The sequence below is a fragment of the Camelina sativa genome, chromosome 14 (genome assembly GCF_030686135.1).
Source record: "Camelina sativa cultivar CO46 ecotype springtype chromosome 14, ASM3068613v1".
Classification (NCBI taxonomy): Eukaryota; Viridiplantae; Streptophyta; class Magnoliopsida; order Brassicales; family Brassicaceae; genus Camelina; species Camelina sativa.
Window position 1 is genome coordinate 20,763,810 of NC_141893.1, and position 24,036 is coordinate 20,787,845.

The 24,036-nt window shown below is 40.5% G+C and overlaps 2 protein-coding genes across 2 annotated transcripts; both read left to right on the plus strand.

Annotated features, from left to right (window-relative positions):
• Positions 1-1,284: 1,284 nt before the first annotated feature.
• LOC147928465 (uncharacterized) lies at positions 1,285-4,464 on the plus strand. The gene is made up of 4 exons (XM_087486160.1): positions 1,285-2,095; positions 2,165-2,371; positions 2,948-3,846; positions 4,033-4,464. Exons 1-4 carry the CDS (start codon positions 1,285-1,287, stop codon positions 4,462-4,464), a joined length of 2,349 nt encoding a protein of 782 aa, XP_087342286.1.
• A 2,375-nt stretch (positions 4,465-6,839) lies between these two features.
• LOC147928466 (uncharacterized) lies at positions 6,840-11,522 on the plus strand. Its single transcript, XM_087486161.1, has 5 exons — positions 6,840-8,337; positions 8,929-10,020; positions 10,339-10,460; positions 10,521-10,884; positions 11,515-11,522. The coding sequence occupies exons 1-5, from the start codon at positions 6,840-6,842 to the stop codon at positions 11,520-11,522; spliced, it is 3,084 nt and encodes a 1,027-aa protein (XP_087342287.1).
• Positions 11,523-24,036: the final 12,514 nt, after the last annotated feature.

Consider the following 24,036-nt stretch of genomic DNA (forward strand, 5'->3'; position numbering starts at 1 on the left):
GGAGTCACACTACCCTATTACACACCAAGCAAGGATCAACTGGCAGATATCTTTACCAAGGCCGCGAGTCATCAAGTCTGTGCTCACATTCACAACAAGCTTGGACTTGTGGACTTAACACACCCTTGATCTCAAGTCCTCTAGCCATGACCATTACACTCTTTTTCCCTCAATATATTTTTGTCCCATGTGGTTTTATGTATTGAGGTTTTTAACGAGGTATTGTGTCACGGCATTCCAAGTTTAGCCATCTCACTTGGCTAAACTTGAGGGGGAGTATTGATCAAGGAGAGAAGAACATTCGACCAAGGGGTGTCCGTACGATTACCTGTACGGACGTCCGTACGAGTGTGTGCTGAATGGGCTATGGTCCAACAAGAATGATGGACTAAAGAGGCCATAGGAGATGCAAGTTTAGTAGGAAGAAGGATCTAGAAGAGGCAGCACACAAAATATCTCAAGTGTACTAGCGCATGGTTGGTGAGAAGAGTCACATGTGTGGGTTAAGAGAAGTCAAACCTCGGACCCGTCACTTTCACTATGCTCTTGGTCTAGAGAAGCTTCCTTTATGTCCCTTTCCACATTAATGCTCCCCTAACGGCTATATGTCGATTGTATGGCTATAATAAGCCATATACACATATTTGTAAACAACTAATCTAAGTAATATTCTCTTATTCTTATTTCTTTGTTCTTACGATTCTCTCTCTCTCTCAAGTCTTTGATTCCGCAAGTCTAACATGGTATCAGAGCTAGGTTGTTGGTCTTGACAATCTAACTCTTCTATTCTTCACATTCTTCAATCTACTCATTCGATTCTTGCTCTTGTTTCGTTTTACTCTCCGGATAAAGTCTTTATCCAACGGTCCCTAGCACACAAGTATGGAAAACTCAAAACCACTTGTGTTACCAACCGTTCTCAAAGGGGTAAACTACCTCCTGTGGTCAAGAACCACCAAAACCGCACTATGTGGTCGCGGACTATGGAACCATATCGATGGTGGTAAAATCCCAAGAAATGTCACCAAGGAAGATGGAAAAGAAACCATCAAAGAAGATGAAGAGGAGGCTAGACTCGAAGAAGAAGCCAAATGGTTCCAAGAAGATCAAACCGTCCTCTCCATCCTCCAAAACTCTCTTGAAGCTCCAATACTCGAGGCGTACTCATACTGTGAGACTGCAAGCGAGCTATGGGAGACTCTTAGGAATGTCTTTGGAAACATCTCCAACCTAACCCGTGTCTTTGAGGTCAAGAAAGCAATAAATGACTTAAACCAAGAAGATATGGAGTTTAACAAGCACTTCGGCAAGTTTAGATCTCTGTGGGCCGAGTTCGAGATGCTTAGGCCAAACACAATGGATCCGGCTGTGCTCAATGAACGAAGGGAACAAGACAAAGTGTTCGCTCTTCTACTAACCCTCAATCCGACGTTCAATGACCTCATCAAGCATATCTTGAGGTCGGACAAGCTTCCCAGCCTAGATGAGGTTTGTTCTCAAATCCAAAAGGAACAAGGGTCTCTAGGTCTCTTCAGTGGAAAGGGGGAGCTTGTCACTGCGAACAAAGGGGTTTTTAAGCCGGAAGATAGAGGACCTAAGGGAGGATGCGAACATTGCAAGAGGAAGAACCACACCAAAGAGAAATGCTGGTTCCTACACCCTCACCTTCGGCCTAGGAACAACAACAACGGTCCAAGGGCTAATCTGACTCAATCCAAGGAAGAACAAGGTCAAGCCAGTTCATCAAAAGGAGGGGAGGAGATAGCTTCTGGAGACTATGTTAAGAAGTCGGACCTAGAGGCCTTCTTTAAGTCATTGGCACTTAAGGAGCCGAGTGGTAAAACCTTCTTCACCTTAAAACCTAATAGCTCTCTAATAGTAGATTCGGGTGCTTCCCATCACATGATCAGTAACTCGAATTTGCTAAATAACATAGAACCAGCTAGAGGTAATGTTATAATTGCTAATGGAGATAGAATACCAATTCAAGGATTAGGTGACCTGAAACTGTTTAATAAAGAGTCTAAGGCATTTTACATGCCTAAGTTCACCTCTAATCTCTTATCGGTTAAGAGAGCCACTAATGATCTTAACTGTTATGCTATATTTGGGCCTAATGATGTTTACTTTCAGGATATTGAGACTGGAAAACTGATTGGTGAAGGTGGAACCAAAGATGACCTCTATATTATTGAAGATAGTTCACCAAGCTCATCCAAATCATTTTCTCTTAGTTCTCATCTTGGTGTTTCCTTTAATGTTATGTGGCATGCTAGATTAGGTCATCCTCATTCTAGAGCTCTTGAATTGATGATACCTAATGTTTCTTTTGATCACTCTAGTTGTGAAGCTTGTATCCTTGGCAAACATTGTAAGACAGTATTTTCTAAGTCTACCACTTTTTATGAAAAATGTTTTGACTTAGTTCATTCTGATGTTTGGACATCACCTTGTGCCTCTAGGGATAACAACAAGTATTTTGTGACTTTCATAGATGAAAAATCAAAGTATACTTGGGTTACTTTACTTCCTTCCAAGGATAGAGTGATTGATGCCTTCACTAACTTCCAAAATTATGTTACTAACCAATTTAATGCTAAGATTAAAGTGTTTAGAACAGATAATGGGGGCGAGTATACTAGCAATCGATTCAAAGAACACCTAGCAAAGCATGGCATTATACATCAAACAAGCTGCCCATATACTCCTCAACAGAACGGAGTGGCTGAAAGAAAGAACCGACATTTGATGGAGGTGGCGAGATCAATGATGTTTCACACCAATGTTCCTAGGAAATATTGGGGAGATGCCGTGATGACAGCATGTTATCTCATCAATCGAACCCCCACAAAGATCTTAGATGATCGGTCGCCATTTGAGGTATTAAATCAATTTAAACCATCCATTAGTCATCTAAAAGTATTTGGGTGTGTTTGTTTTGTATTAGTACCGGGGGAACTCAGAAACAAATTAGAAGCCAAGAGCATGAAATGTATCTTCCTAGGCTATTCGATAACTCAAAAGGGATACAAATGTTTCGATCCGATCAACAAGCGCACTTGGGTGTCTCGTGATGGCAAGTTCCTTGAGGAACAAGGCTACTTTCAAAAGAAAGACTGGGATGATCTTAAGGACCTTGCAACCCCTAATGATCAGTCAGCCAGCCGTCGGTTCCTTCTAGATCACCTTGGTGCACCATCAACTACAACCACACCGCTGTCCCAGGATTCTACACCTGACTCAACCGGCGAGACAACCACGAATCTACCTCAGCCTTCAATGACCGAGTTACACGATCCTATGGTTCCTGAGCCGGAGGGGGAGAACACCATGATCGAAGAAGAAGTAGAGACAGTAGAGCCGTCAGATTCGTCTCCTATCTTAACCGATCAGATCGATCCGCCTCCGCAACCAAGACGTAGCACTCGAATCAGGTCACATCCATCAACGTGGAAAGACAAAAGAGTTTACTATAACAATGAGGCCATTGCTCATCCAATTCAAGCCGTCTGCTCACTTGCTCTTCTACCGAACGATCACCAAGCCTTTCTAGGGAAGATAGATGAACACCATATACCACAAACGTATGAAGAAGCCAAGGAGCGTAAAGAGTGGTTGGATGCGGTTGATGATGAAGTGGGAGCTATGAACCGAAACCATACATGGGACGAAGCCGATCTTCCTCCGGGCAAGAAAGCCGTGAGTTCCAAGTGGGTCTTTACAATCAAGTTCTTAAGCAATGGAGATATAGAACGGTACAAAGCTAGACTGGTAGCAAGGGGCTTTACTCAAACATATGGAGAAGACTATAAGGACACTTTTGGACCGGTAGCTAAGCTCTCCACTGTAAGGGTTATCCTCTCTATTGCTACGAATCTGTCTTGGGATCTATGGCAGATGGATGTCAAAAACGCCTTCTTACAAGGAGAATTAGAGGAAGAAGTGTATATGACACCACCGCCCGGTCTTGAAGATACGATCAAACCTGGAAAGGTTTTGCGCTTAAGGAAAGCAATATATGGTTTAAAACAGTCACCGAGAGCCTGGTACCATAAACTCAGCTCCACACTAAAAGATCATGGGTTCAAGAGATCACACTCGAATGCTACCCTATTCACACTACAAACTGCTAAAGGTATAGTGGTTGTCCTCATATATGTAGATGATCTAATCATCACAGGAGACAACCAAGAAGGTATTAAAGAGGTTAAAGCTCATTTGAATTCAGTGTTTGATATAAAAGACCTTGGAAAACTCAAATATTTTCTTGGGATTGAAGTCTACCGTTCTCCGGAAGGTCTTTTTCTTTCTCAAAGAAAATACACCCTTGATTTACTATGTGAGACAGGGAAACTAGGAGCAAAGTCTATGGACACACCACTTCCAGATGGTTACCAACCTGAGCGAAAGGGGGAGAGAAAGGATCTCTCTCTCTCTCTCAAGTCTTTGATTCCGCAAGTCTAACAAAAATGGGTAAAAGTGGTGTCTTAACACTCCAAATTCAACCCAAAATTTTATAATTAGTCAAAAGAATTGGATTGTTACATATTATGACCCTAGAAAGAGTAACATAGCTGTGTACTACTTCAAATCAATGTTTTCTCTCGGTTTTAGCCTGTTTTCTTGGTTTAAGCCTGTTTTGGGATAAAACGGGTTTAAGTGTTGTCTAAACACTCCAAATTCATCCCGAACTCTTACAAATAGTCAAATGCATTGTATTTTCAAACATTCTGACCTTAGAAACAGTAACAAAGCTGTTTACTGCTTCGAATCAATGTGTTCTCTTGGTTTGAGCCTGTTTTCTCAGTTTAAGCATGTTTTAGGATAAAACGGGTTTAAGTGTTGTCTAAACACTCCAAATTCATCCCGAAGTCTTATAATTAGTCAAATCCATTGGATTGTCACACATTCTGACCCTATAAACAGTAACAAAGCTGTTTACTGCTTCGAATCAATGTTTTCTTGGTTTTAGCCTGTTTCGGGACAAAATGTGTAAAAGTGGTGTCTAAGCACTCCAAATTCAACCCAATCTCTTATAATGAGTCAAATGCATTGGATTGTTACATATTTTGACCATATAAAGAGTAACATAGCTGTGTACTGCTTCGAATCAATGTTTTCTCTCGCTTTTAGCCTGTTTTCTCGGTTTAAGTCTGTTTTGGGATAAAACGGGTTTAGGTGTTGTCTAATCACTCCAAATTCATCCCGAAGTCTTACAATTAGTCAAATGCATTGGATTGTCAAACATTCTGACCCTAGAAACAGTAACAAAGCTGTTTACTGCTTTAAATCAATGTTTTCCCGGTTTTAGCCTGTTTCGGGACAAAATGGGTAAAAGTGGTGTCTAAACACTCCAAATTCAACCCAACTCTTATAATCAGTCAAATGCATTGGATTGCTACATATTTTGACCCTATAAAGAGTAACATAGCTGTTTACTGCTTCGAATCAATGTTTTCTCGGTTTTAGCCTCTTTCGGGACAAAATGGGTGAACATGGTGTCTAAACACTCCAAATTCAACCCGAACTTTTATAATTAGTTAAAACAATTGGATTGTTACATATTTTGACCCTAGAAAGAGTAACATAGCTGTTTACTGCTTCGAATCAATGTTTTCTCTTTGTTTTAGCCTGTTTTCTCGATTTAAGCCTTTTTTGGGATCAAATAGGTTTCATTGTTGTCTAAACACTCCAAATTCATCCCGAAGTCTTACAATTAGTCAAATTCATTGGATTGTCACAGATTCTGACCCTAGAAACAGTAATAAATCTGTTTACTGCTTCGAATCAATGTTTTCTCGGTTTTAGCCTCTTTCGGATCAAAATGGGTAAAAGTTGTGTCTAAACACTCCAAATTCAACCCAAGCTTTTATAATTAGTCAAAAGAATTGGATTGTCACACATTCTGACCCTAGAAACAGTAACAAAACTGTTTACTGCTTCGAATCAATGTTTTCTTGGTTTTAGCCTGTTTCGGGACAAAATAGGTAAAAGTGGTGTCTAAACACTCCAAATTAAACCCGAACTCTTATAATTAGTCAAATATATTGGATTGTTACATATTTTGACCCTATAAAGAGTAACATAGCTGTTTACTGCTTCGAATCAATGTTTTTTCGGTTTTGCCTCTTTTGGGACAAAATGGGTAAAAGTGATGTCTAAACACTCCAAATTCAACCCGAACTTTTATAATTAGTTAAAAGAATTGGATTGTTACATATTTTGACCCTAGAAAGATTTACATAGCTGTTTACTATGAACACACACACCCCTGTCCGTACGTCCGTACAACTAACACATTGGGCCGTCCGTACCATTTAGGGGCCTTGCAAGTCCAACCCATTGAAGACAGCCTCCAACGGTCACAAGACTTCGAGAACCTCCCCATTTAGCCGTTGGCGGCATTGTGCAAGTGGATGTGCAAGTGGGAAGCCAAAGGAAGAATCATATGTGCTATTAAGGAGATGTCTCTTTCAGTGTGTGTATTTGTGCATAGCATCTTAGTAGAATATTCTCTTTGTATATGACTATATTTAGATTGTAACCATGAACTAAATCAAGTAAGAAGGTCTTTTCTTCTTCTACACTTTCTCGCTTACACTCTCTCCCCGTCTCTCACTCGTTTACTCACTTAACTAAACACAAACTCACTTGTTCTACACACTCGATCTCCTCATTCTCTTTTGTGTCTAAACTTACATGGTATCAGAGCAACATTGTTCCTAGTTACACACTCATCACAAACTTCCGCTTTATTGTTCCTCTTGTGTTGGTTTCAAACGCTAAACACTCTTCTCTTTAACCGTTGGGTAATACTATAAACCGGTGGACAAAACTCCATGGAAGGCACCAAGACCTTGATTGTTCCAGTTACTCTCAAAGGGGAGAACTACTTGTTGTGGGCAAGAACCACAAAGACGGCACTATGCGGCCGAGGGCTTTGGACCCATATTACCACAAGTGAGGCTCCCAAGGAAGAGCCTACCAAAGACGGCAAAGAAGCGGTCACAAGTGGTGAAGACAAATGGTTTCAAGAAGACCAAAGTGTGCTTGCCATCATCCAAAACTCTCTTGATGCTCCAATACTCGAAGCCTATTCATATTGTGAAACGGCCAAGGATCTATGGGACACATTGCAAAATGTGTTCGGTAACACCACCAATTTGAACCGAGTCTTTGAGATCAAGAGGGCCATTAACAATCTTAGCCAAGAAGACATGGAGTTCACAAAACACTTTGGAAAGTTTCGGTCTCTTTGGGCTGAGCTTGAAATGCTTAGGCCGGCGACGCTTGATCCGGCCATCTTGAACGAGAGGCGCGAGCAAGACAAGGTGTTCGGCCTCCTTCTCACACTGAATCCATCTTACAATGATCTCATAAAACATATCTTGAGGTCCGACAAGCTTCCTAGCCTAGATGAGGTGTGCAGCCAGATACAAAAGGAGCATGGCTCCATGGGGCTATTTGGAAATAAAGGTGAACTTGTAACCGCAAATAAGGTGGAGGCAGCGGCTGCAAACAAAGGATACTACCGACATGATGACAAAAATCCTCCAGTATGTGACCATTGTAAGAAGCCCGGCCACTTCAAGAGCCGCTGCTGGATCCTTCATCCCCACCTTAGAGTCAACCGAGGCATGACCAACCGTGGAGGTCCAAAGGCTCACCAAGCGGCTATAGTGGGGGAAGTGACAACAACGGACACAAACCACCGAGTTATTGAAGGGAATGGTACTGCACTAGCCCCATCCTCGGAGCTGGTGAAGAGGTCAGACCTGGACGCCCTCATCAAAGCCATCAAGGAGGCCTCCGGTAACTCATTTCTTGCCTTAAAACCGGATAAACCCCTTATAGTAGATTCAGGGGCATCTCATCACATGATTAGTGATCCTAAGCTGATTAGTGACATTGAACCTGCCTTAGGGAATGTGACTATTGCAAATGGTGAAAAAGTACCGGTTAAGGGAATAGGAAACTTAAAATTATTTGATAAAGTATCTAAGGCCTTTTACATGCCTAGTTTCACATCTAACTTGCTATCAGTTAAGAGAGCTACCACTGATTTAAATTGCTATGCAATATTTGGTCCTAATAAGGTTTATTTTCAGGATATTGAGACAAGTAAAGTTCTTGGCCAAGGAGGATCTAAGGATGATCTCTATGTGCTTGAGGATTTGAACCTATCTTCTTCTTCTTCATCTTGTTTTAATTCGGTTATTGTTAAACCTAATGATCCTATTTGGCATGCTAGGCTAGGACACCCTCACTTTCGAGCTCTAGAACTCATGTTTCCAAATATTTCTTTCAAAAATGCTGAATGTGAAGCATGTATCCTTGGTAAACATTGCAAATCGGTTTTTTCTAAGTCTTTAACTATTTATGAAAATTGCTTTGATCTTGTTCATTCTGATGTATGGACATCTCCATGCTTATCTAGAGAAAATCAAAAGTATTTTGTTACTTTTATTGATGAAAAGTCTAAGTATACTTGGCTAACCTTGCTTCCTTCTAAGGATAGAGTTCTTGAAGCATTTATTAGTTTCCAAAATTATATGACTAACCATTATAATGCAAAGATTAAAATATTGAGATCAGATAATGGGGGAGAATACACAAGTCATGCCTTTAAACAACATCTCACCAAATTTGGCATAATTCATCAAACCAGTTGCCCTTACACTCCACAACAAAATGGTGTTGCGGAAAGGAAGAACAGGCACCTAATGGAAGTGGCTCGGTCCATGATGTTTCACACTAATGTCCCAAAACGTTTTTGGAGTGATGCTGTCCTTGCGGCGTGTTATCTCATCAATCGCATACCCACAAGGATTTTACAAGACGTCTCTCCATTTGAGGTATTAAACAAAGAAAAACCTATGTTTGACCACTTAAGAGTATTTGGTTGTACTTGCTTTGTGTTGAGACCAGGTGAATTACGCGACAAACTTGAGGCCAAGAGCACCAAGGCAATGTTCATTGGCTATTCGACAACACAAAAAGGGTATAAGTGCTATGATCATGAAGCCAAAAGGGTCTTAGTATCTCGGGATGTGAAGTTCTTGGAGCATCAAGGATACTACAACAAGAAAAACTGGGACGACCTACGAGACTTGTCAAACCCTCCATCCGATCGGGCAACAAACCTCCGGATCATACTCGAACGGCTAGGCGTCACAAACGATCAGAACGATTGGGACGCCCCTATCTCACCCGAGCCAAACCCACCAAGAGAGCCTGAGCCACCTATTGAAAGCAGCTCCAGCGAGTCTAACAATCACCCAACGCCAATGGCCCCATTACATCATGAAGCGACTCCCTCGGAGAATCTTGAGGATGCGGTTCATCCGGACGAGACAAATGAAAACCATGTCAATGGATACGAGGGTGATGACATTGAGGAAGTCATTCCCTTGAGACGCAGCCAAAGACTCAAGTTTCCCCCGTCTAACTGGCAAAACACGCGTGTGTACTACAACAATGCCGCCGTAGCACATCCGATTCAAGCGGTGTGCACGTTGGCTCACTTACCGGTGGAACACCAAGCCTTCCTTGGCCGAATTGATAAGCATTGGATCCCACAAACATATGATGAGGCTAAGGAGCACAAGGTATGGTGTGATGCGGTTCATGCTGAGAGAGTAGCTATGGAGAAAAACCACACATGGGATGAAGCCGAGTTACCCAAAGGGAAGAAGGCGGTCACCTCACGATGGATCTTCACCATTAAATACAGGAGTGATGGGGAGATTGAACGCCATAAGGCCCGCCTCGTCGCACGCGGGTTTACACAAACGTATAGGGAGGACTATCTTGATACGTTTGCTCCGGTGGCCAAACTACACACAGTTCGAGTAGTTCTATCCTTGGCCACCAACTTGGATTGGGAGCTTTGGCAAATGGACGTTAAGAATGCGTTCTTACAAGGTGAACTAGAGGATGAGGTGTACATGAGGCCACCACCTGGCCTAGAAGACACCATTGGACCTGGGAAAGTCTTTAAGCTCAACAAGGCCATATATGGTTTAAAACAATCTCCAAGAGCATGGTACCACAAACTAAGCACTACATTGCTTGGGAGAGGCTTCCGCAAATCAGAAGCTGATCACACCCTCTTCACACTACCAAGTGATAAAGGTATTATAGTCATTCTAGTATATGTTGATGATATCATCATATCTGGAAGTGACAAGGTAGGGATTCAAGACACCAAAGATTTCCTAAAATCAGTATTTGATATTAAAGACCTTGGAGAACTTAAGTATTTCCTTGGGATAGAGGTATGTAGGACTAATGAGGGATTATTCTTATCACAAAGAAAATATGCACTTGATCTCTTAGCTGAAGCAGGAAAACTTGGTTCAAAGGCTGTGACAACACCACTTGAAGAAAACTATAAAGCAGGAGGAAAGGGGGAGCTTGAGGCGGCTCCATTTGAAGATGTCACACGATATCGACGGCTAGTAGGTAAGCTTATATACCTTACTATTACTCGACCTGACATTTGTTTTGCTGTGAACCAGGCTAGCCAGCATATGCAAAACCCAACTGTCCATCATTGGAACATGGTGAACCGGATCCTCAAATACATCAAAGGTGCACCTGGACAAGGAATCTGGATGGGACACAATGAGAACACGGAACTAGTAGGATATTGTGATGCTGATTACGCTGGCGACCGCGAAGACCGTAGATCAACCACCGGATATTGCACATTCCTAGGAGGCAATCTTGTCACATGGAAAAGCAAGAAACAAAAGGTGGTATCCCTGTCAAGTGCTGAAGCGCAGTATAGGGCCATGAGGAAGCTAACTACAGAATTGATGTGGCTGAAAGCATTATTGAAGGATCTTGGAGTTGAGTCATCAAAACCTATCACAATGCACTGTGACAATGAAGCTGCTATTCACATAGCCACAAACTCGGTGTTTCACGAGAGGACAAAACACATTGAGGTCGATTGTCACAAGGTGCGAGAACAGATTCAGCTTGGTGTCACTCTCCCATGTCACACCAACAGCAAAGAACAACTAGCTGATATCCTTACAAAGGCAGCCAGCCCACAAGTATGTGAGTACATTCACTCCAAACTTGGCCTCAAAGATCTCACTCGGCCATGAGTATCTACACATGACACCTACACTCTTTATCCCTTGAGTATAGTTTTTCCCAAGAGGTTTTCTATACTAAGGTTTTTAATGAGATGGGTGTGCATGAGTCCAAGCTTGATCAATGCTCATGATCAAGCTTGAGGGGGAGTATGAACACACACACCCCTGTCCGTACGTCCGTACGTCCGTACGTCCGTACAACTAACACATTGGGCCGTCCGTACCATTTAGGGGCCTTGCAAGTCCAACCCATTGAAGACAGCCTCCAACGGTCACAAGACTTCGAGAACCTCCCCATTTAGCCGTTGGCGGCATTGTGCAAGTGGATGTGTAAGTGGGAAGCCAAAGGAAGAATCACATGTGCTATTAAGGAGATGTCACTTTCAGTGTGTGTATTTGTGCATAGCATCTTAGTAGAATATTCTCTTTGTATATGACTATATTTAGATTGTAACCATGAACTAAATCAAGTAAGAAGGTCTTTTCTTCTTCTACACTTTCTCGCTTACACTCTCTCCCCCTCTCTCACTCGTTTACTCACTTAACTAAACACAAACTCACTTGTTCTACACACTCGATCTCCTCATTCTCTTTTGTGTCTAAACTTACATTTACTGCTTCGAGTCAATGTTTACTCTTGGTTTTAGCCTATTTTCTCAATTTAAGCTTGTTTTGGGATAAAATTGGTTTAATTGTTGTCTAAACACTCCATATTCATCCCGAACTCTTACAATTAGTCAAATTCATTGGATTGTCACAGATTCTGACCTTAGAAACAGTAACAAAGCTGTTTACTGCTTCGAATTAATGTTTTCTCGGTTTTAGCCTCTTTCGGGACAAAATGGGTAAAAGTGGTGTCTAAGCACTCCAAATTCAACCCAATCTCTTATAATGAGTCAAATGCATTGGATTGTTACAAATTTTGACCATAGAAAGAGTAACATAGCTGTGTACTGCTTCGAATCAATATTTTCTCTCGCTTTTAGCCTGTTTTCTTGGTTTAAGTCGGTTTTTGGATAAAACAGGTTTTATGTGTTGTCTATGTTAGGATTGCGGAATGAACAAGAGTAGAATGGAGAGAAATGAGATAATAAGAGGTAAAAGAGAATGTATATTCAAAAAGACTTAATTAGCTTATTCTTATGTTTGTTACATGGCTTAATATAGAGAGACAAAGGGCATATAGCCGTTAGATACAAAGGAAGGAGGATAGAGACTTGTGTGGGCATGTCTTGGTCCTTATTAATGGCGAAAGCGACCTGCCCTTCCCTTGGTTGACTCGCCTACCACTTGCACACCAAGGTAAACATGTGACTCTTCTCTTCACTTAGATATTTATCCTCCATCTTCTCGATCCTTCTTCTCCTTGGGCCTTAACAACCCCAAGCCTCTTCTTTATTTTGCGAACCGGTCCATGGCCTATTGATCTTGGCTGTACGGACACTTGTACGGCCGTTTGTACGGACACTCGTACGGCCGGCCTTGATCTCGTGTCCTTCTTCCCTTAGATCAATACTCCCCCTCAAGCTTAGCTTAGTATAACAGCTAAGCTTGGCGACCCATAGCCATCACCTCGTTAAAAACCTCAAGAATAGAAAACCTCATGGGACAAAACTTTCTTGAGGGAAAAAGAGTGTGATGGTCATGGGTGGAGGACTAGAGATCAAGGTTGTGTTAAGTCCACAAGTCCAAGTTTGTTGTAAATGTGATCACAAACTTGGCGCCTTGCAGCCTTGGTAAAGATGTCGGCGAGCTGATCTACACTTGGTGTGTGGTATGGGAGCGTGACACCCTCTTCAATCTTTTCTCGGACCTTGTGACAATCCAACTCAATGTGTTTGGTTCTTTCATGGAACACTGAGTTTGTGGCTATGTGTATAGCAGCTTCATTGTCGCAATGCATAGGAATTGGTGTTGATGACTTGATGCCTAAATCTTCTAGTAATGCCTTGAGCCATGTGAGTTCGGTAGTTAGCTTCCTCATTGCTCGGTATTCTGATTCGGCACTTGACATCGACACTACTTTTTGCTTCTTGGTTTTCCAAGTCACTAGGTTCCCTCCTATGAATGTGCAGTAGCCAGTCGTAGATCGCCTATCTGTCCTATCACCGGCCCAATCTGCGTCACAATATCCCACAAGATCGGTGTTGGAGTTCATGCCCATCCATATGCCTTGGCCAGGACTCTTCTTGAGGTAATGAAGGATCCTCTCCAAAATGCTCCAGTGATATGTTGTAGGAGCGTTCATGTACTGGCTGACCTGGTTCACAGCAAAGCATATATCAGGTCGAGTAAGTGTCAAGTATATTAGCTTACCTACTAGACGGCGATAGCGAGAAGGGTCTTCATATAATGGATCCCTTCTCTCCCCCTTTCGTTCGACCTGGTATCCATCTGGAAGTGGAGTGTCTACTGGTTTAGCTCCTAGTTTTCCTGTTTCACAAAGTAAATCAAGAGTGTACTTCCTTTGTGAAAGAAATAAGCCCTCCGGAGAGCGACATACTTCGATTCCAAGGAAGTACTTAAGTTCACCAAGGTCTTTGATATTAAATACTGAATTTAAGTGTGTCTTTATATCCTTAATACCTCCTTGGTTGTCTCCAGAGATGATAAGATCATCTACATAGATAAGAACAACCACTATACCTTTGTCGCTTTGAAGAGTAAAGAGAGTGGTATCCGACTGAGACTTTCTAAACCCATATTCTATGAGTGTAGTGCTCAGCTTGTGATACCAGGCTCTTGGGGATTGCTTTAGGCCATAGATAGCCTTTCTTAGTCTTAGTACCTTTCCCGGAGCAATGGTGTTTTCAAGGCCCGGTGGTGGCGTCATGTACACCTCTTCTTTCAACTCTCCTTGTAAGAAGGCATTTTTGACATCCATCTGCCACAACTCCCAAGCTAGGTTAGTAGCCAAGGAGAGAACTACCCTTACCGTGTGAAGTTTGGCTACTGGTGCGAATGTGTCTTTGTAGTCTTGGTCGTATGTTTGAGTGAAACCGCGAGCTACAAGTCGAGCCTTGTATCGTTCAATGTTTCCATTGCTCAAGTACTTGATTGTGAACACCCATTTGGAGCTTACGGCTCTCTTTCCTGGTGGAAGGTCAGCTTCATCCCAAGTGTGGTTGCGTGTCATGGCCTCAACTTCATCGTCTATCGCTCCAAGCCATACTTTGCTTTCTTTTGCTTCATCATAAGTGTTTGGTATAGAATGTTCATCTATCTTTCCAAGAAACGCTTGATGATCAACCGGTAGGTTAGCAAGTGAACACACAGCTTGTATTGGGTGAGCTATGGCTTGATGGTTATAGTAGACGCGTTTGTCCTTCCAAGTGGATGGATGTGTCCGAACCCGCGTACTCCGACGCAACTGAGCTGGAGACGGATTAGTGTCCAATGATTCGACTTGTGCCTCTGATGGTTCCTCGGGTACCGTGCTGTTCTCCCCCTCCGGCTCCGGAACCACAATGTCCGTTTGATCACTAGGACGTTCGGCCATAGGCGGCGGCTGAGATGGTGCGGGTGGGCCGGTCCGGTCAGATGAGTCAGGTGAAGTATCCTGGGACACAACATGAGGCGGGCCTGATGAAACTCCAAGGTGGTCGAGGAGGAACTTGAGACTGGTAGCTTTATCAGTTGGAGTGGCCAAGTCTTCAAGGTCGGCCCAATCTCTTTTGTCGAAGTAGCCTTGTCCTTCAAGGAATTTGACATCACGGGAGACAAATGTGCGATGTTGGATGGGGTCAAAGCATTTGTAGCCCTTTTGTGTGGTGGAGTAACCAAGGAACATACACTTGGTACTCTTAGCCTCTAACTTGTTCCTCATCTCGCCGGGTACTAAGACAAAACAAACACACCCAAACACTTTCAAATGACTAATGGATGGTTTAAATTTGTTCAATACCTCAAATGGTGATCGGTCTTCCAAGATCTTAGTTGGAATCCTGTTTATGAGATAGCAAGCCATCATCACTGCATCTCCCCAGTATCTCTTAGGTACATTGGTGTGAAACATCATTGATCTAGCCACTTCCATGAGATGTCGGTTTTTTCTTTCGGCCACACCATTTTGTTGAGGTGTGTATGGGCAACTTGTTTGATGGATAATGCCATGTTTAGCTAGATGTTCTTTGAACCTATTACTTGTGTACTCACCTCCATTATCTGTTCTAAACACTTTAATCTTAGCATTAAATTGATTAGTAACATAATTCTGAAAGTTTGTAAAAGCATCAATCACACGATCCTTAGATGGAAGCAATGTAACCCATGTATACTTGGACTTTTCATCAATAAAGGTCACAAAATATCTATTATTGTCTCTAGAGACACATGGGGAGGTCCAAACATCTGAATGAACCAAGTCAAAACAATTTTCATAAAAGGTAGTAGACTTAGAGAAAACAGTTTTACAATGCTTCCCAAGAATACAAGCTTCACAACTAGAATGATCAAACATAGCATTAGGTATCATCAACTCAAGAGCTCTAGAGTGAGGGTGTCCTAGTCTAGCATGCCACAACACATTAAAAGAAACACCAAGATAAGAACTAAGGGAACATGATTTAGGTGAGCTTGGTGAACTCTCTTCAAGAATATAAAGGTCATCTTTGGTTCCACCTTCACCAATCAGTTTTCCAGTCTCAATATCCTGAAAGTAAACATCATTAGGCCCAAATATAGCATAGCAATTCAGATCATTAGTATCCCTTTTTACCGACAAAAGGTTAGAGGTGAACTTTGGCATATAAAACGCCTTGGACTCTTTATTAAATAGTCTAAGGTTACCAATCCCTTGAATTGGGATTTTATCTCCATTAGCTATCATAACATTACCCTTAACCGGTTCAATATTGTTTAGAAGATTCGAATTGCTAATCATGTGATGTGATGCACCCGAATCAACAACAAGTGAACTATTAGGTTTAAGGGTTAAGAAAGTTTTACCAGACTCTTTAAGGGCCAAAGACTTGATGAAGGCTTCCAAGTCAGATTTCTTCACATACTCCCCGGACATTGTCTCCTCTCCACTCTTAGATGAACCGGCCTGGCCTTGTTCTTCTTTGGAGTGAGTTAGGTTAGCCCTTGGGTCCTTGGTTGTATGGTTGTGACTTGGCCGTAAGTGTGGGTGGAGAAACCAGCATTTTTCTTTGGTGTGGCTCTTCCTCTTGCAATGCTCACATCCTCCCTTAGACCTTCTGTCCTCCTACTTGTACACTCCTTTATTAGCCGTAATGAGCTCCCCCTTACCACTGAAGAGACCAAGAGAGCCTTGCTCCTTTTGGATCTGCGAACACACGTCATCTAGGCTAGGGAGCTTATCCGATCTTAGGATGTGTTTTATGAGGTCGTTGAAGGTGGGGTTGAGTGTGAGGAGCAGGGCAAAAACTTTGTCTTGTTCCCTTCGCTCATTAAGAACCGCCGGGTCCATGGTGTTTGGCCTAAGCATTTCGAATTCGGCCCAAAGTGACCTGAACTTGCCAAAATGTTTGTTAAACTCCATGTCTTCTTGGCTCAAGTCGTTGATAGCCTTCCTAACTTCAAAGACTCGAGTGAGGTTGGAGACATTGCCAAAGACATTTTTGAGGGTCTCCCATAGTTCCCTTGCCGTCTCGCAATATGAGTATGCTTCGAGTATGGGGCCTTCAAGTGAGTTCTGGAGTATAGAGAGGACAGTTTGATCTTCTTGGAACCATTTGGCCTCTTCATCAGGTTTGGCCTCCTCTCCTTCTTCTTTGGTGGTTTCTTTTCCACCGTCTTCCGTGGCTTTCTTTAGAACCGTGCTTCCTTCGATATGGCTCCAAAGTCCGCGGCCACATAGTGCGGTTTTGGTGGTCCTTGACCATAAGAGGTAGTTTCCTCCTTTGAGAACTGTAGGCAAGACAAGCGGCTTGTTGTTTTCCATGGCCAAATGTTATGAACCGTTGGGTAAACCGTTTGTCCGGCAGGTAATAGTGAAATAGCACAATAGAATAGCGAACAAGAGTTGAGATTTTGGAACAAAGAATAGAGAATAAGGGTCAGTTTGTCAAGAACAACAACCTGGCTCTGATACCATGTTAGGATTGCGGAATGAACGAGAGTAGAATGGAGAGAAATGAGAGAATAAGAGGTAAAAGAGAATGTATATTCAAAAAGACTTAATTAGCTTATTCTTATGTTTGTTACATGGCTTAATATAGAGAGACAAAGGGCATATAGCCGTTAGATACAAAGGAAGGAGGATAGAGACTTGTGTGGGCATGTCTTGGTCCTTATTAATGGCGAAAGCGACCTGCCCTTCCCTTGGTTGACTCGCCTACCACTTGCACACCAAGGTAAACATGTGACTCTTCTCTTCACTTAGATATTTATCCTCCATCTTCTCGATCCTTCTTCTCCTTGGGCCTTAACAACCCCAAGCCTCTTCTTTATTTTGCGAACCGGTCCATGGCCTATTGATCTTGGCTGTACGGACACTTGTACGGCCGTTTGTACGGACACTCGTACGGCCGGCCTTGATCTCATGTCCTTCTTCCCTTAGATCAATAGTCTAAACACTCCAAATTCATCCCGAACTCTTACAATTATTCAAATGCGTTGTATTGTCAAACATTCTGACCCTAGAAACAGTAAAAAAGCTGTTTACTGCTTCGAATCAATGTGTTCTCTCGGTTCTAGCCTGTTTTCTCGGTTTAAGCCTGTTTTAGGATAAAACGGGTTTAAGTTTTGTCTAAACGCTCCAAATTCATCCCGAACTCTTACAATTAGTCAAATTCATTATATTATCACAGATTCTGACCCTAGAAACAGTAACAAAGCTGTTTACTGCTTTGAATCAATGTTTTGTCGGTTTTAGCCTGTTTCGGGACAAAATGTGTAAAAGTGGTGTCTAAACACTCCAAATTCAACCCAAACTCTTATAATTAGTCAAATGCATTGGATTGTTACATATTTTGACCATAGAAAGAGTAACATAGCTGTGTACTGCTTCGAATCAATGTTTTCTCTCGGTTTTAGCCTGTTTTCTCGGTTTAAGTCTGTTTTGGGATAAAACGGGTTTAGGTGTTGTCTAAACACTCCAAATTCATCCCGAAGTCTTACAATTAGTCAAATGCATTGGATTGTCAAACATTCTGACCCTAGAAACAGTAACAAAGCTGTTTACTGCTTTGAATCAATGTTTTCTCGGTTTTAGCCTGTTTCGGGACAAAATGGGTAAAAGTGGTGTCTAAACACTCCAAATTCAACCCAACTCTTATAATCAGTCAAATGCATTGGATTGCTACATATTTTGACCCTATAAAGAGTAACATAGCTGTTTACTGCTTCGAATCAATGTTTTCTCGGTTTTAGCCTCTTTCGGGACAAAATGGGTGAACATGGTGTCTAAACACTCCAAATTCAACCCGAACTTTTATAATTAGTTAAAACAATTGGATTGTTACATATTTTGACCCTAGAAAGAGTAACCTAGCTGTTTACTGCTTCGAATCAATGTTTTCTCTTTGTTTTAGCCTGTTTTCTCGATTTAAGCTTGTTTTGGGATCAAATAGGTTTCATTGTTGTCTAAACACTCCAAATTCATCCCGAAGTCTTACAGTTAGTCAAATTCATTGGATTGTCACAGATTCTGACCCTAGAAACAGTAATAAATCTGTTTACTGCTTCGAATCAATGTTTTCTCGGTTTTAGCCTCTTTCGGATCAAAATGGGTAAAAGTTGTGTCTAAACACTCCAAATTCAACCCAAGCTTTTATAATTAGTCAAAAGAATTGGATTGTCACACATTCTGACCTTAGAAACAGTAACAAAGCTGTTTACTGCTTCGAATCAATGTGTTCTCTCGGTTTGAGCCTGTTTTCTCGGTTTAAGCATGTTTTAGGATAAAACGGGTTTAAGTGTTGTCTAAACACTCCAAATTCATCCCGAAGTCTTATAATTAGTCAAATCCATTGGATTGTCACACATTCTGACCCTATAAACAGTAACAAAGCTGTTTACTGCTTCGAATCAATGTTTTCTTGGTTTTAGCCTGTTTCGGGACAAAATGGGTAAAAGTGGTGTCTAAGCACTCCAAATTCAACCCAATCTCTTATAATGAGTCAAATGCATTGGATTGTTACATATTTTGACCATAGAAAGAGTAACATAGCTGTGTACTGCCTCGAATCAATGTTTTCTCCCGCTTTTAGCCTGTTTTCTTGGTTTAAGTCGGTTTTTGGATAAAACAGGTTTTATGTGTTGTCTAAACACTCCAAATTCATCCCGAACTCTTACAATTATTCAAATGCGTTGTATTGTCAAACATTCTGACCCTAGAAACAGTAAAAAAGCTGTTTACTGCTTCGAATCAATGTGTTCTCTCGGTTTTAGCCTGTTTTCTCGGTTTAAGCCTGTTTTAGGATAAAACGGGTTTAAGTTTTGTCTAAACACTCCAAATTCATTCCGAACTCTTACAATTAGTCAAATCCATTATATTATCACAGATTCTGACCCTAGAAACAGTAACAAATCTGTTTACTGCTTTGAATCAATGTTTTCTCGGTTTTAGCCTGTTTCGGGACAAAATGGGTAAAAGTGGTGTCTAAACACTCCAAATTCAACCCAACTCTTATAATCAGTCAAATGCATTGGATTCTTACATATTTTGACCCTAGAAAGAGTAACATAGCTGTTTACTGCTTCGAATCAATGTTTTCTCTTTGTTTTAGCCTGTTTTCTCGATTTATGCTTGTTTTGGGATCAAATAGGTTTAATTGTTGTCTAAAAACTCCAAATTCATCCCGAACTCTTACAATTAGTCAAATTCATTGGATTGTCACAGATTCTGACCCTAGAAACAGTAATAAATCTATTTACTGCTTCGAATCAATGTTTTCTCGGTTTTAGCCTCTTTCGGATCAAAATGGGTAAAAGTTGTGTCTAAACACTCCAAATTCAACCCAAACTTTTATAATTAGTCAAAAAAATTGGATTGTTACATATTTTGACCCTAGAAAGAGTAACATAGCTATTTACTGCTTCGAATCAATGTTTTCTCTCGGTTTTAGCCTGTTTTCTCGATTTAAGGTTGTTTTGGGATAAAACGGGTTTAATTGTTGTCTAAACACTCCAAATTCATCCCGAACTCTAACAATTAGTCAAAGTTATTGGATTGTCACTGATTCTGATCCTAGAAACAGTAACAAAGCTGTTTACTGCTTTGAATCAATGTTTTCTCGGTTTTAGCCTCTTTCGGGACAAAATGAGTAAAAGTGGTGTCTAAACACTCCAAATTCAACCCAAACTTTTATAATTAGTCAAAAGAATTGGATTCTTATATATTTTGACCCTAGAAAGAGTAAGATAGCGGTGTACTGCTTCGAATCTATTTTTTCTCTCGGTTTTAGCCTGTTTTCTTGGAATAAGCCAATTTTGGGATAAAACGGGTTTAAGTGTTGTCTAAACACTCCAAATTCTACCCAAACTTTTATAATTAGTCAAAAGAATTGGAATGTTACATATTTTGACCCTAGAAAGAGTAATATAGCTGTGTACTGCTTTGAATCAATTTTTTTCTCGGTTTTAGGCTGTTTTCTTGGTTTAAGCCTGTTTTGGGATAAAACGGGTTTACGTGTTGTCTAAACACTCCAAATTCATCCCGCACTCATACAATTAGTCAAATCCATTGGATTGTCACACATTCTGACCCTAGAAACAGTAACAAAGCTGTTTGCTGCTTTGAATCAATGTTTTCTTGGTTTTAGTCTCTTTCGGGACAAAATAGGTAACAGTGATGTCTAAACACTCCAAATTCAACCCAAACTTTTATAATTAGTCAAAAAAATTGGATTGTTACATATTTTGACCCTAGAAATAGTAACATAGCTATTTACTGCTTCGAATCAATGTTTTCTCTCGGTTTTAGCCTGTTTTCTCGATTTAAGGTTGTTTTGGGATAAAACGGGTTTAATTGTTGTCTAAACACTCCAAATTCATCCCGAACTCTAACAATTAGTCAAATTCATTGGATTGTCACAGATTCTGATCCTAGAAACAGTAACAAAGCTGTTTACTGCTTTGAATCAATGTTTTCTCGGTTTTAGCCTCTTTCGGGACAAAATGAGTAAAAGTGGTGTCTAAACACTCCAAATTCAACCCAAACATTTATAATTAGTCAAAAGAATTGGATTGTTATATATTTTGACCCTAGAAAGAGTAACATAGCGGTGTACTGCTTCGAATCTATTTTTTCTCTCGGTTTTAGCCTGTTTTCTTGGAATAAGCCTATTTTGGGATAAAACGGGTTTAAGTGTTGTCTAAACACTCCAAATTCAACCCAAACTTTCATAATTAGTCAAAAGAATTGGAATGTTACATATTTTGACCCTAGAAAGAGTAATATAGCTGTATACTGCTTTGAATCATTTTTTTTTCTCGGTTTTAGCCTGTTTTCTTGGTTTAAGCCTGTTTTGGGGATAAAACGGGTTTACGTGTTGTCTAAACACTCCAAATTCATCCCGAACTCATACAATTAGTCAAATCCATTGGATTGTCACACATTCTGACCTTAGAAACAGTAACAAAGCCGTTTACTGCTTTGAATCAATGTTTTCTTGGTTTTAGTCTCTTTCGGGACAAAATAGGTAAAAGTGATGTCTAAATACTCCAAATTCAACCCAAACTTTTATAATTAGTCAAAAGAATTGGATTGTTACATATTTTGACCCTAGAAAGAGTAACATAGCTATTTACTGCTTCGAATCAATGTTTTCTCTCGGTTTTAGCCTGTTTTCTCGGTTTAATCCTGTTTTGGGATAAAACAGGTTTAAGTGTTTTCTAAACACTCCAAATTCATCCCGAACTCTTACAATTAGTCAAATGCATTGGATTGTCACACATTCTGACCCTAGAAATAATAACAAAGCTGTTTACTGCTTCGAATCAATGTTTTCTCGGTTTTAACTTGTTTCGGGACAAAATGGATAAAAGTGATGTCTAAACACTAGAAATTCATCACGAACTCTTACAATTAATCAAATGCATTGGAATGTCACACATTCAGACCCTAGAAACAGTCATAAAGCTGTTTACTGCTTCGAATCAATGTTTTCTCGGTTTTAGCCTGTGGTTGGCAACAAAAACACGAGATAATTAGTCAAATGCATTGGATTGTTACATTTTTTTACCCTAGAAAGAGTAACATAGCTGTTTACTGCTTGGAATCAATATTTTCTCTCGGTTTTAGCCTGTTTTGGGATAAAACGGGTTTACGTGTTGTCTAAACACTCCAAATTCATCCCGAACTCATACAATTAGTCAAATGCATTGGATTGTCACAGATTCTGACTCTAGAAACAGTAACAAAGCTGTTTACTGCTTCGAATCAATGTTTTCTTGGTTTTAGCCTATTTCGGGACAAAATGGGTAAAAGTGGTGTCTAAGCACTCCAAATTCAACCCAAACTCTTACAATTAGTCAAATGCATTGGAGTGTTACATATTTTGACCATAAAAAGAGTAACATAGCTGTGTACTGCTTCGAATCAATGTTTTCTCTCGGTTTTAGCCTGTTTTCTTGGTTTAAGTCGGTTTTTGGATAAAACGGGTTTAAGTGTTGTCTAAACACTCCAAATTCATCCCGACCTCTTACAATTATTCAAATGCGTTGTATTGTCAAACATTCTGACCCTAGAAACAGTAAAAAAGCTGTTTACTGCTTCGAATCAATGTGTTCTCTCGGTTTTAGCCTGTTTTCTCGGTTTAAGCCTGTTTTAGGATAAAACGGGTTTAAGTGTTGTCTAAACACTCTAAATTCATCCCGAACTCTTACAATTAGTCAAATCCATTATATTATCACAGATTCTGACCCTAGAAACAGTAACAAAGCTGTTTACTGCTTTGAATCAATGTTTTCTCGGTTTTAGCCTGTTTCGGGACAAAATGGGTAAAAGTGGTGTCTAAACACTCCAAATTCAACCCAACCTTTATAATCAGTCAAATGCATTGGATTGTTACATATTTTGACCGTATAAAGAGTAACATAGCTTTTTACTGCTTCGAATCTATGTTTTCTCGGTTTTAGCCTCTTTCGGGACAAAATGGGTAAACATGGTGTCTAAACACTCCAAATTCAACCCGAACTTTTATAATTAGTTAAAAGAATTGGATTGTTACATATTTTGACCCTAGAAAGAGTAACATAGCTGTTTACTGCTTCGAATCAATGTTTTCTCTTTGTTTTAGCCTGTTTTCTCGATTTAAGCTTGTTTTGGGATCAAATTGGTTTAATTGTTGTCTAAACACTCCAAATTCATCCCGAACTCTTACAATTAGTCAAATTCATTGGATTGTCACAGACACTGACCCTAGAAACAGTAATAAATCTGTTTACTGCTTCGAATCAATGTTTTCTCGGTTTTACCCTCTTCCGGATCAAAATGGGTAAAAGTTGTGTCTAAACACTCCAAATTCAATCCAAGCTTTTATAATTAGTCAAAAGAATTGGATTGTCAAACATTCTGACCCTAGAAACAGTAACAAAACTGTTTACTGCTTCGAATCAATGTTTTCTTGGTTTTAGCCTGTTTCGGGACAAAATAGGTAAAAGTGGTGTCTAAACACTCCAAATTAAACCCGAACTCTTATAATTAGTCAAATATATTAGATTGTTACATATTTTGACCCTATAAAGAGTAACATAGCTGTTTACTGCTTCGAATCAATGTTTTTTCGGTTTTAGCCTCTTTTGGGACAAAATGGGTAAAAGTGGTGTCTAAACACTCCAAATTCATCCCGAACTTTTATAATTATTTAAAAGAATTGGATTGTTACGTATTTTGACCCTAGAAAGAGTAACATAGCTGTGTACTGCTTCGAATCAATGTTTTCTCTCGGTTTTAGCCTGTTTTCTTGGTTTAAGTCGGTTTTTGGATAAAACGGGTTTAAGTGTTGTCTAAACACTCCAA

Excerpts from the sequence above, each read along its gene's own strand:
- LOC147928466 (XM_087486161.1), top strand. The coding sequence starts at position 6,840 with ATGGAAGGCACCAAGACCTTGATTGTTCCAGTTACTCTCAAAGGGGAG. Across the intron at positions 10,021-10,338 it reads GCTCAACAAGGCCATATATG|CTGAAGCAGGAAAACTTGGT; the intron begins GTTTAAAACAAT and ends TTGATCTCTTAG. Across the intron at positions 10,461-10,520 it reads TCACACGATATCGACGGCTA|GCTAGCCAGCATATGCAAAA; the intron begins GTAGGTAAGCTT and ends GCTGTGAACCAG.
- LOC147928465 (XM_087486160.1), top strand. The coding sequence starts at position 1,285 with ATGGAGTTTAACAAGCACTTCGGCAAGTTTAGATCTCTGTGGGCCGAG. Across the intron at positions 2,096-2,164 it reads AGCCACTAATGATCTTAACT|GTGGAACCAAAGATGACCTC; the intron begins GTTATGCTATAT and ends TGATTGGTGAAG. Across the intron at positions 3,847-4,032 it reads CGGTAGCTAAGCTCTCCACT|TCACCGAGAGCCTGGTACCA; the intron begins GTAAGGGTTATC and ends GGTTTAAAACAG.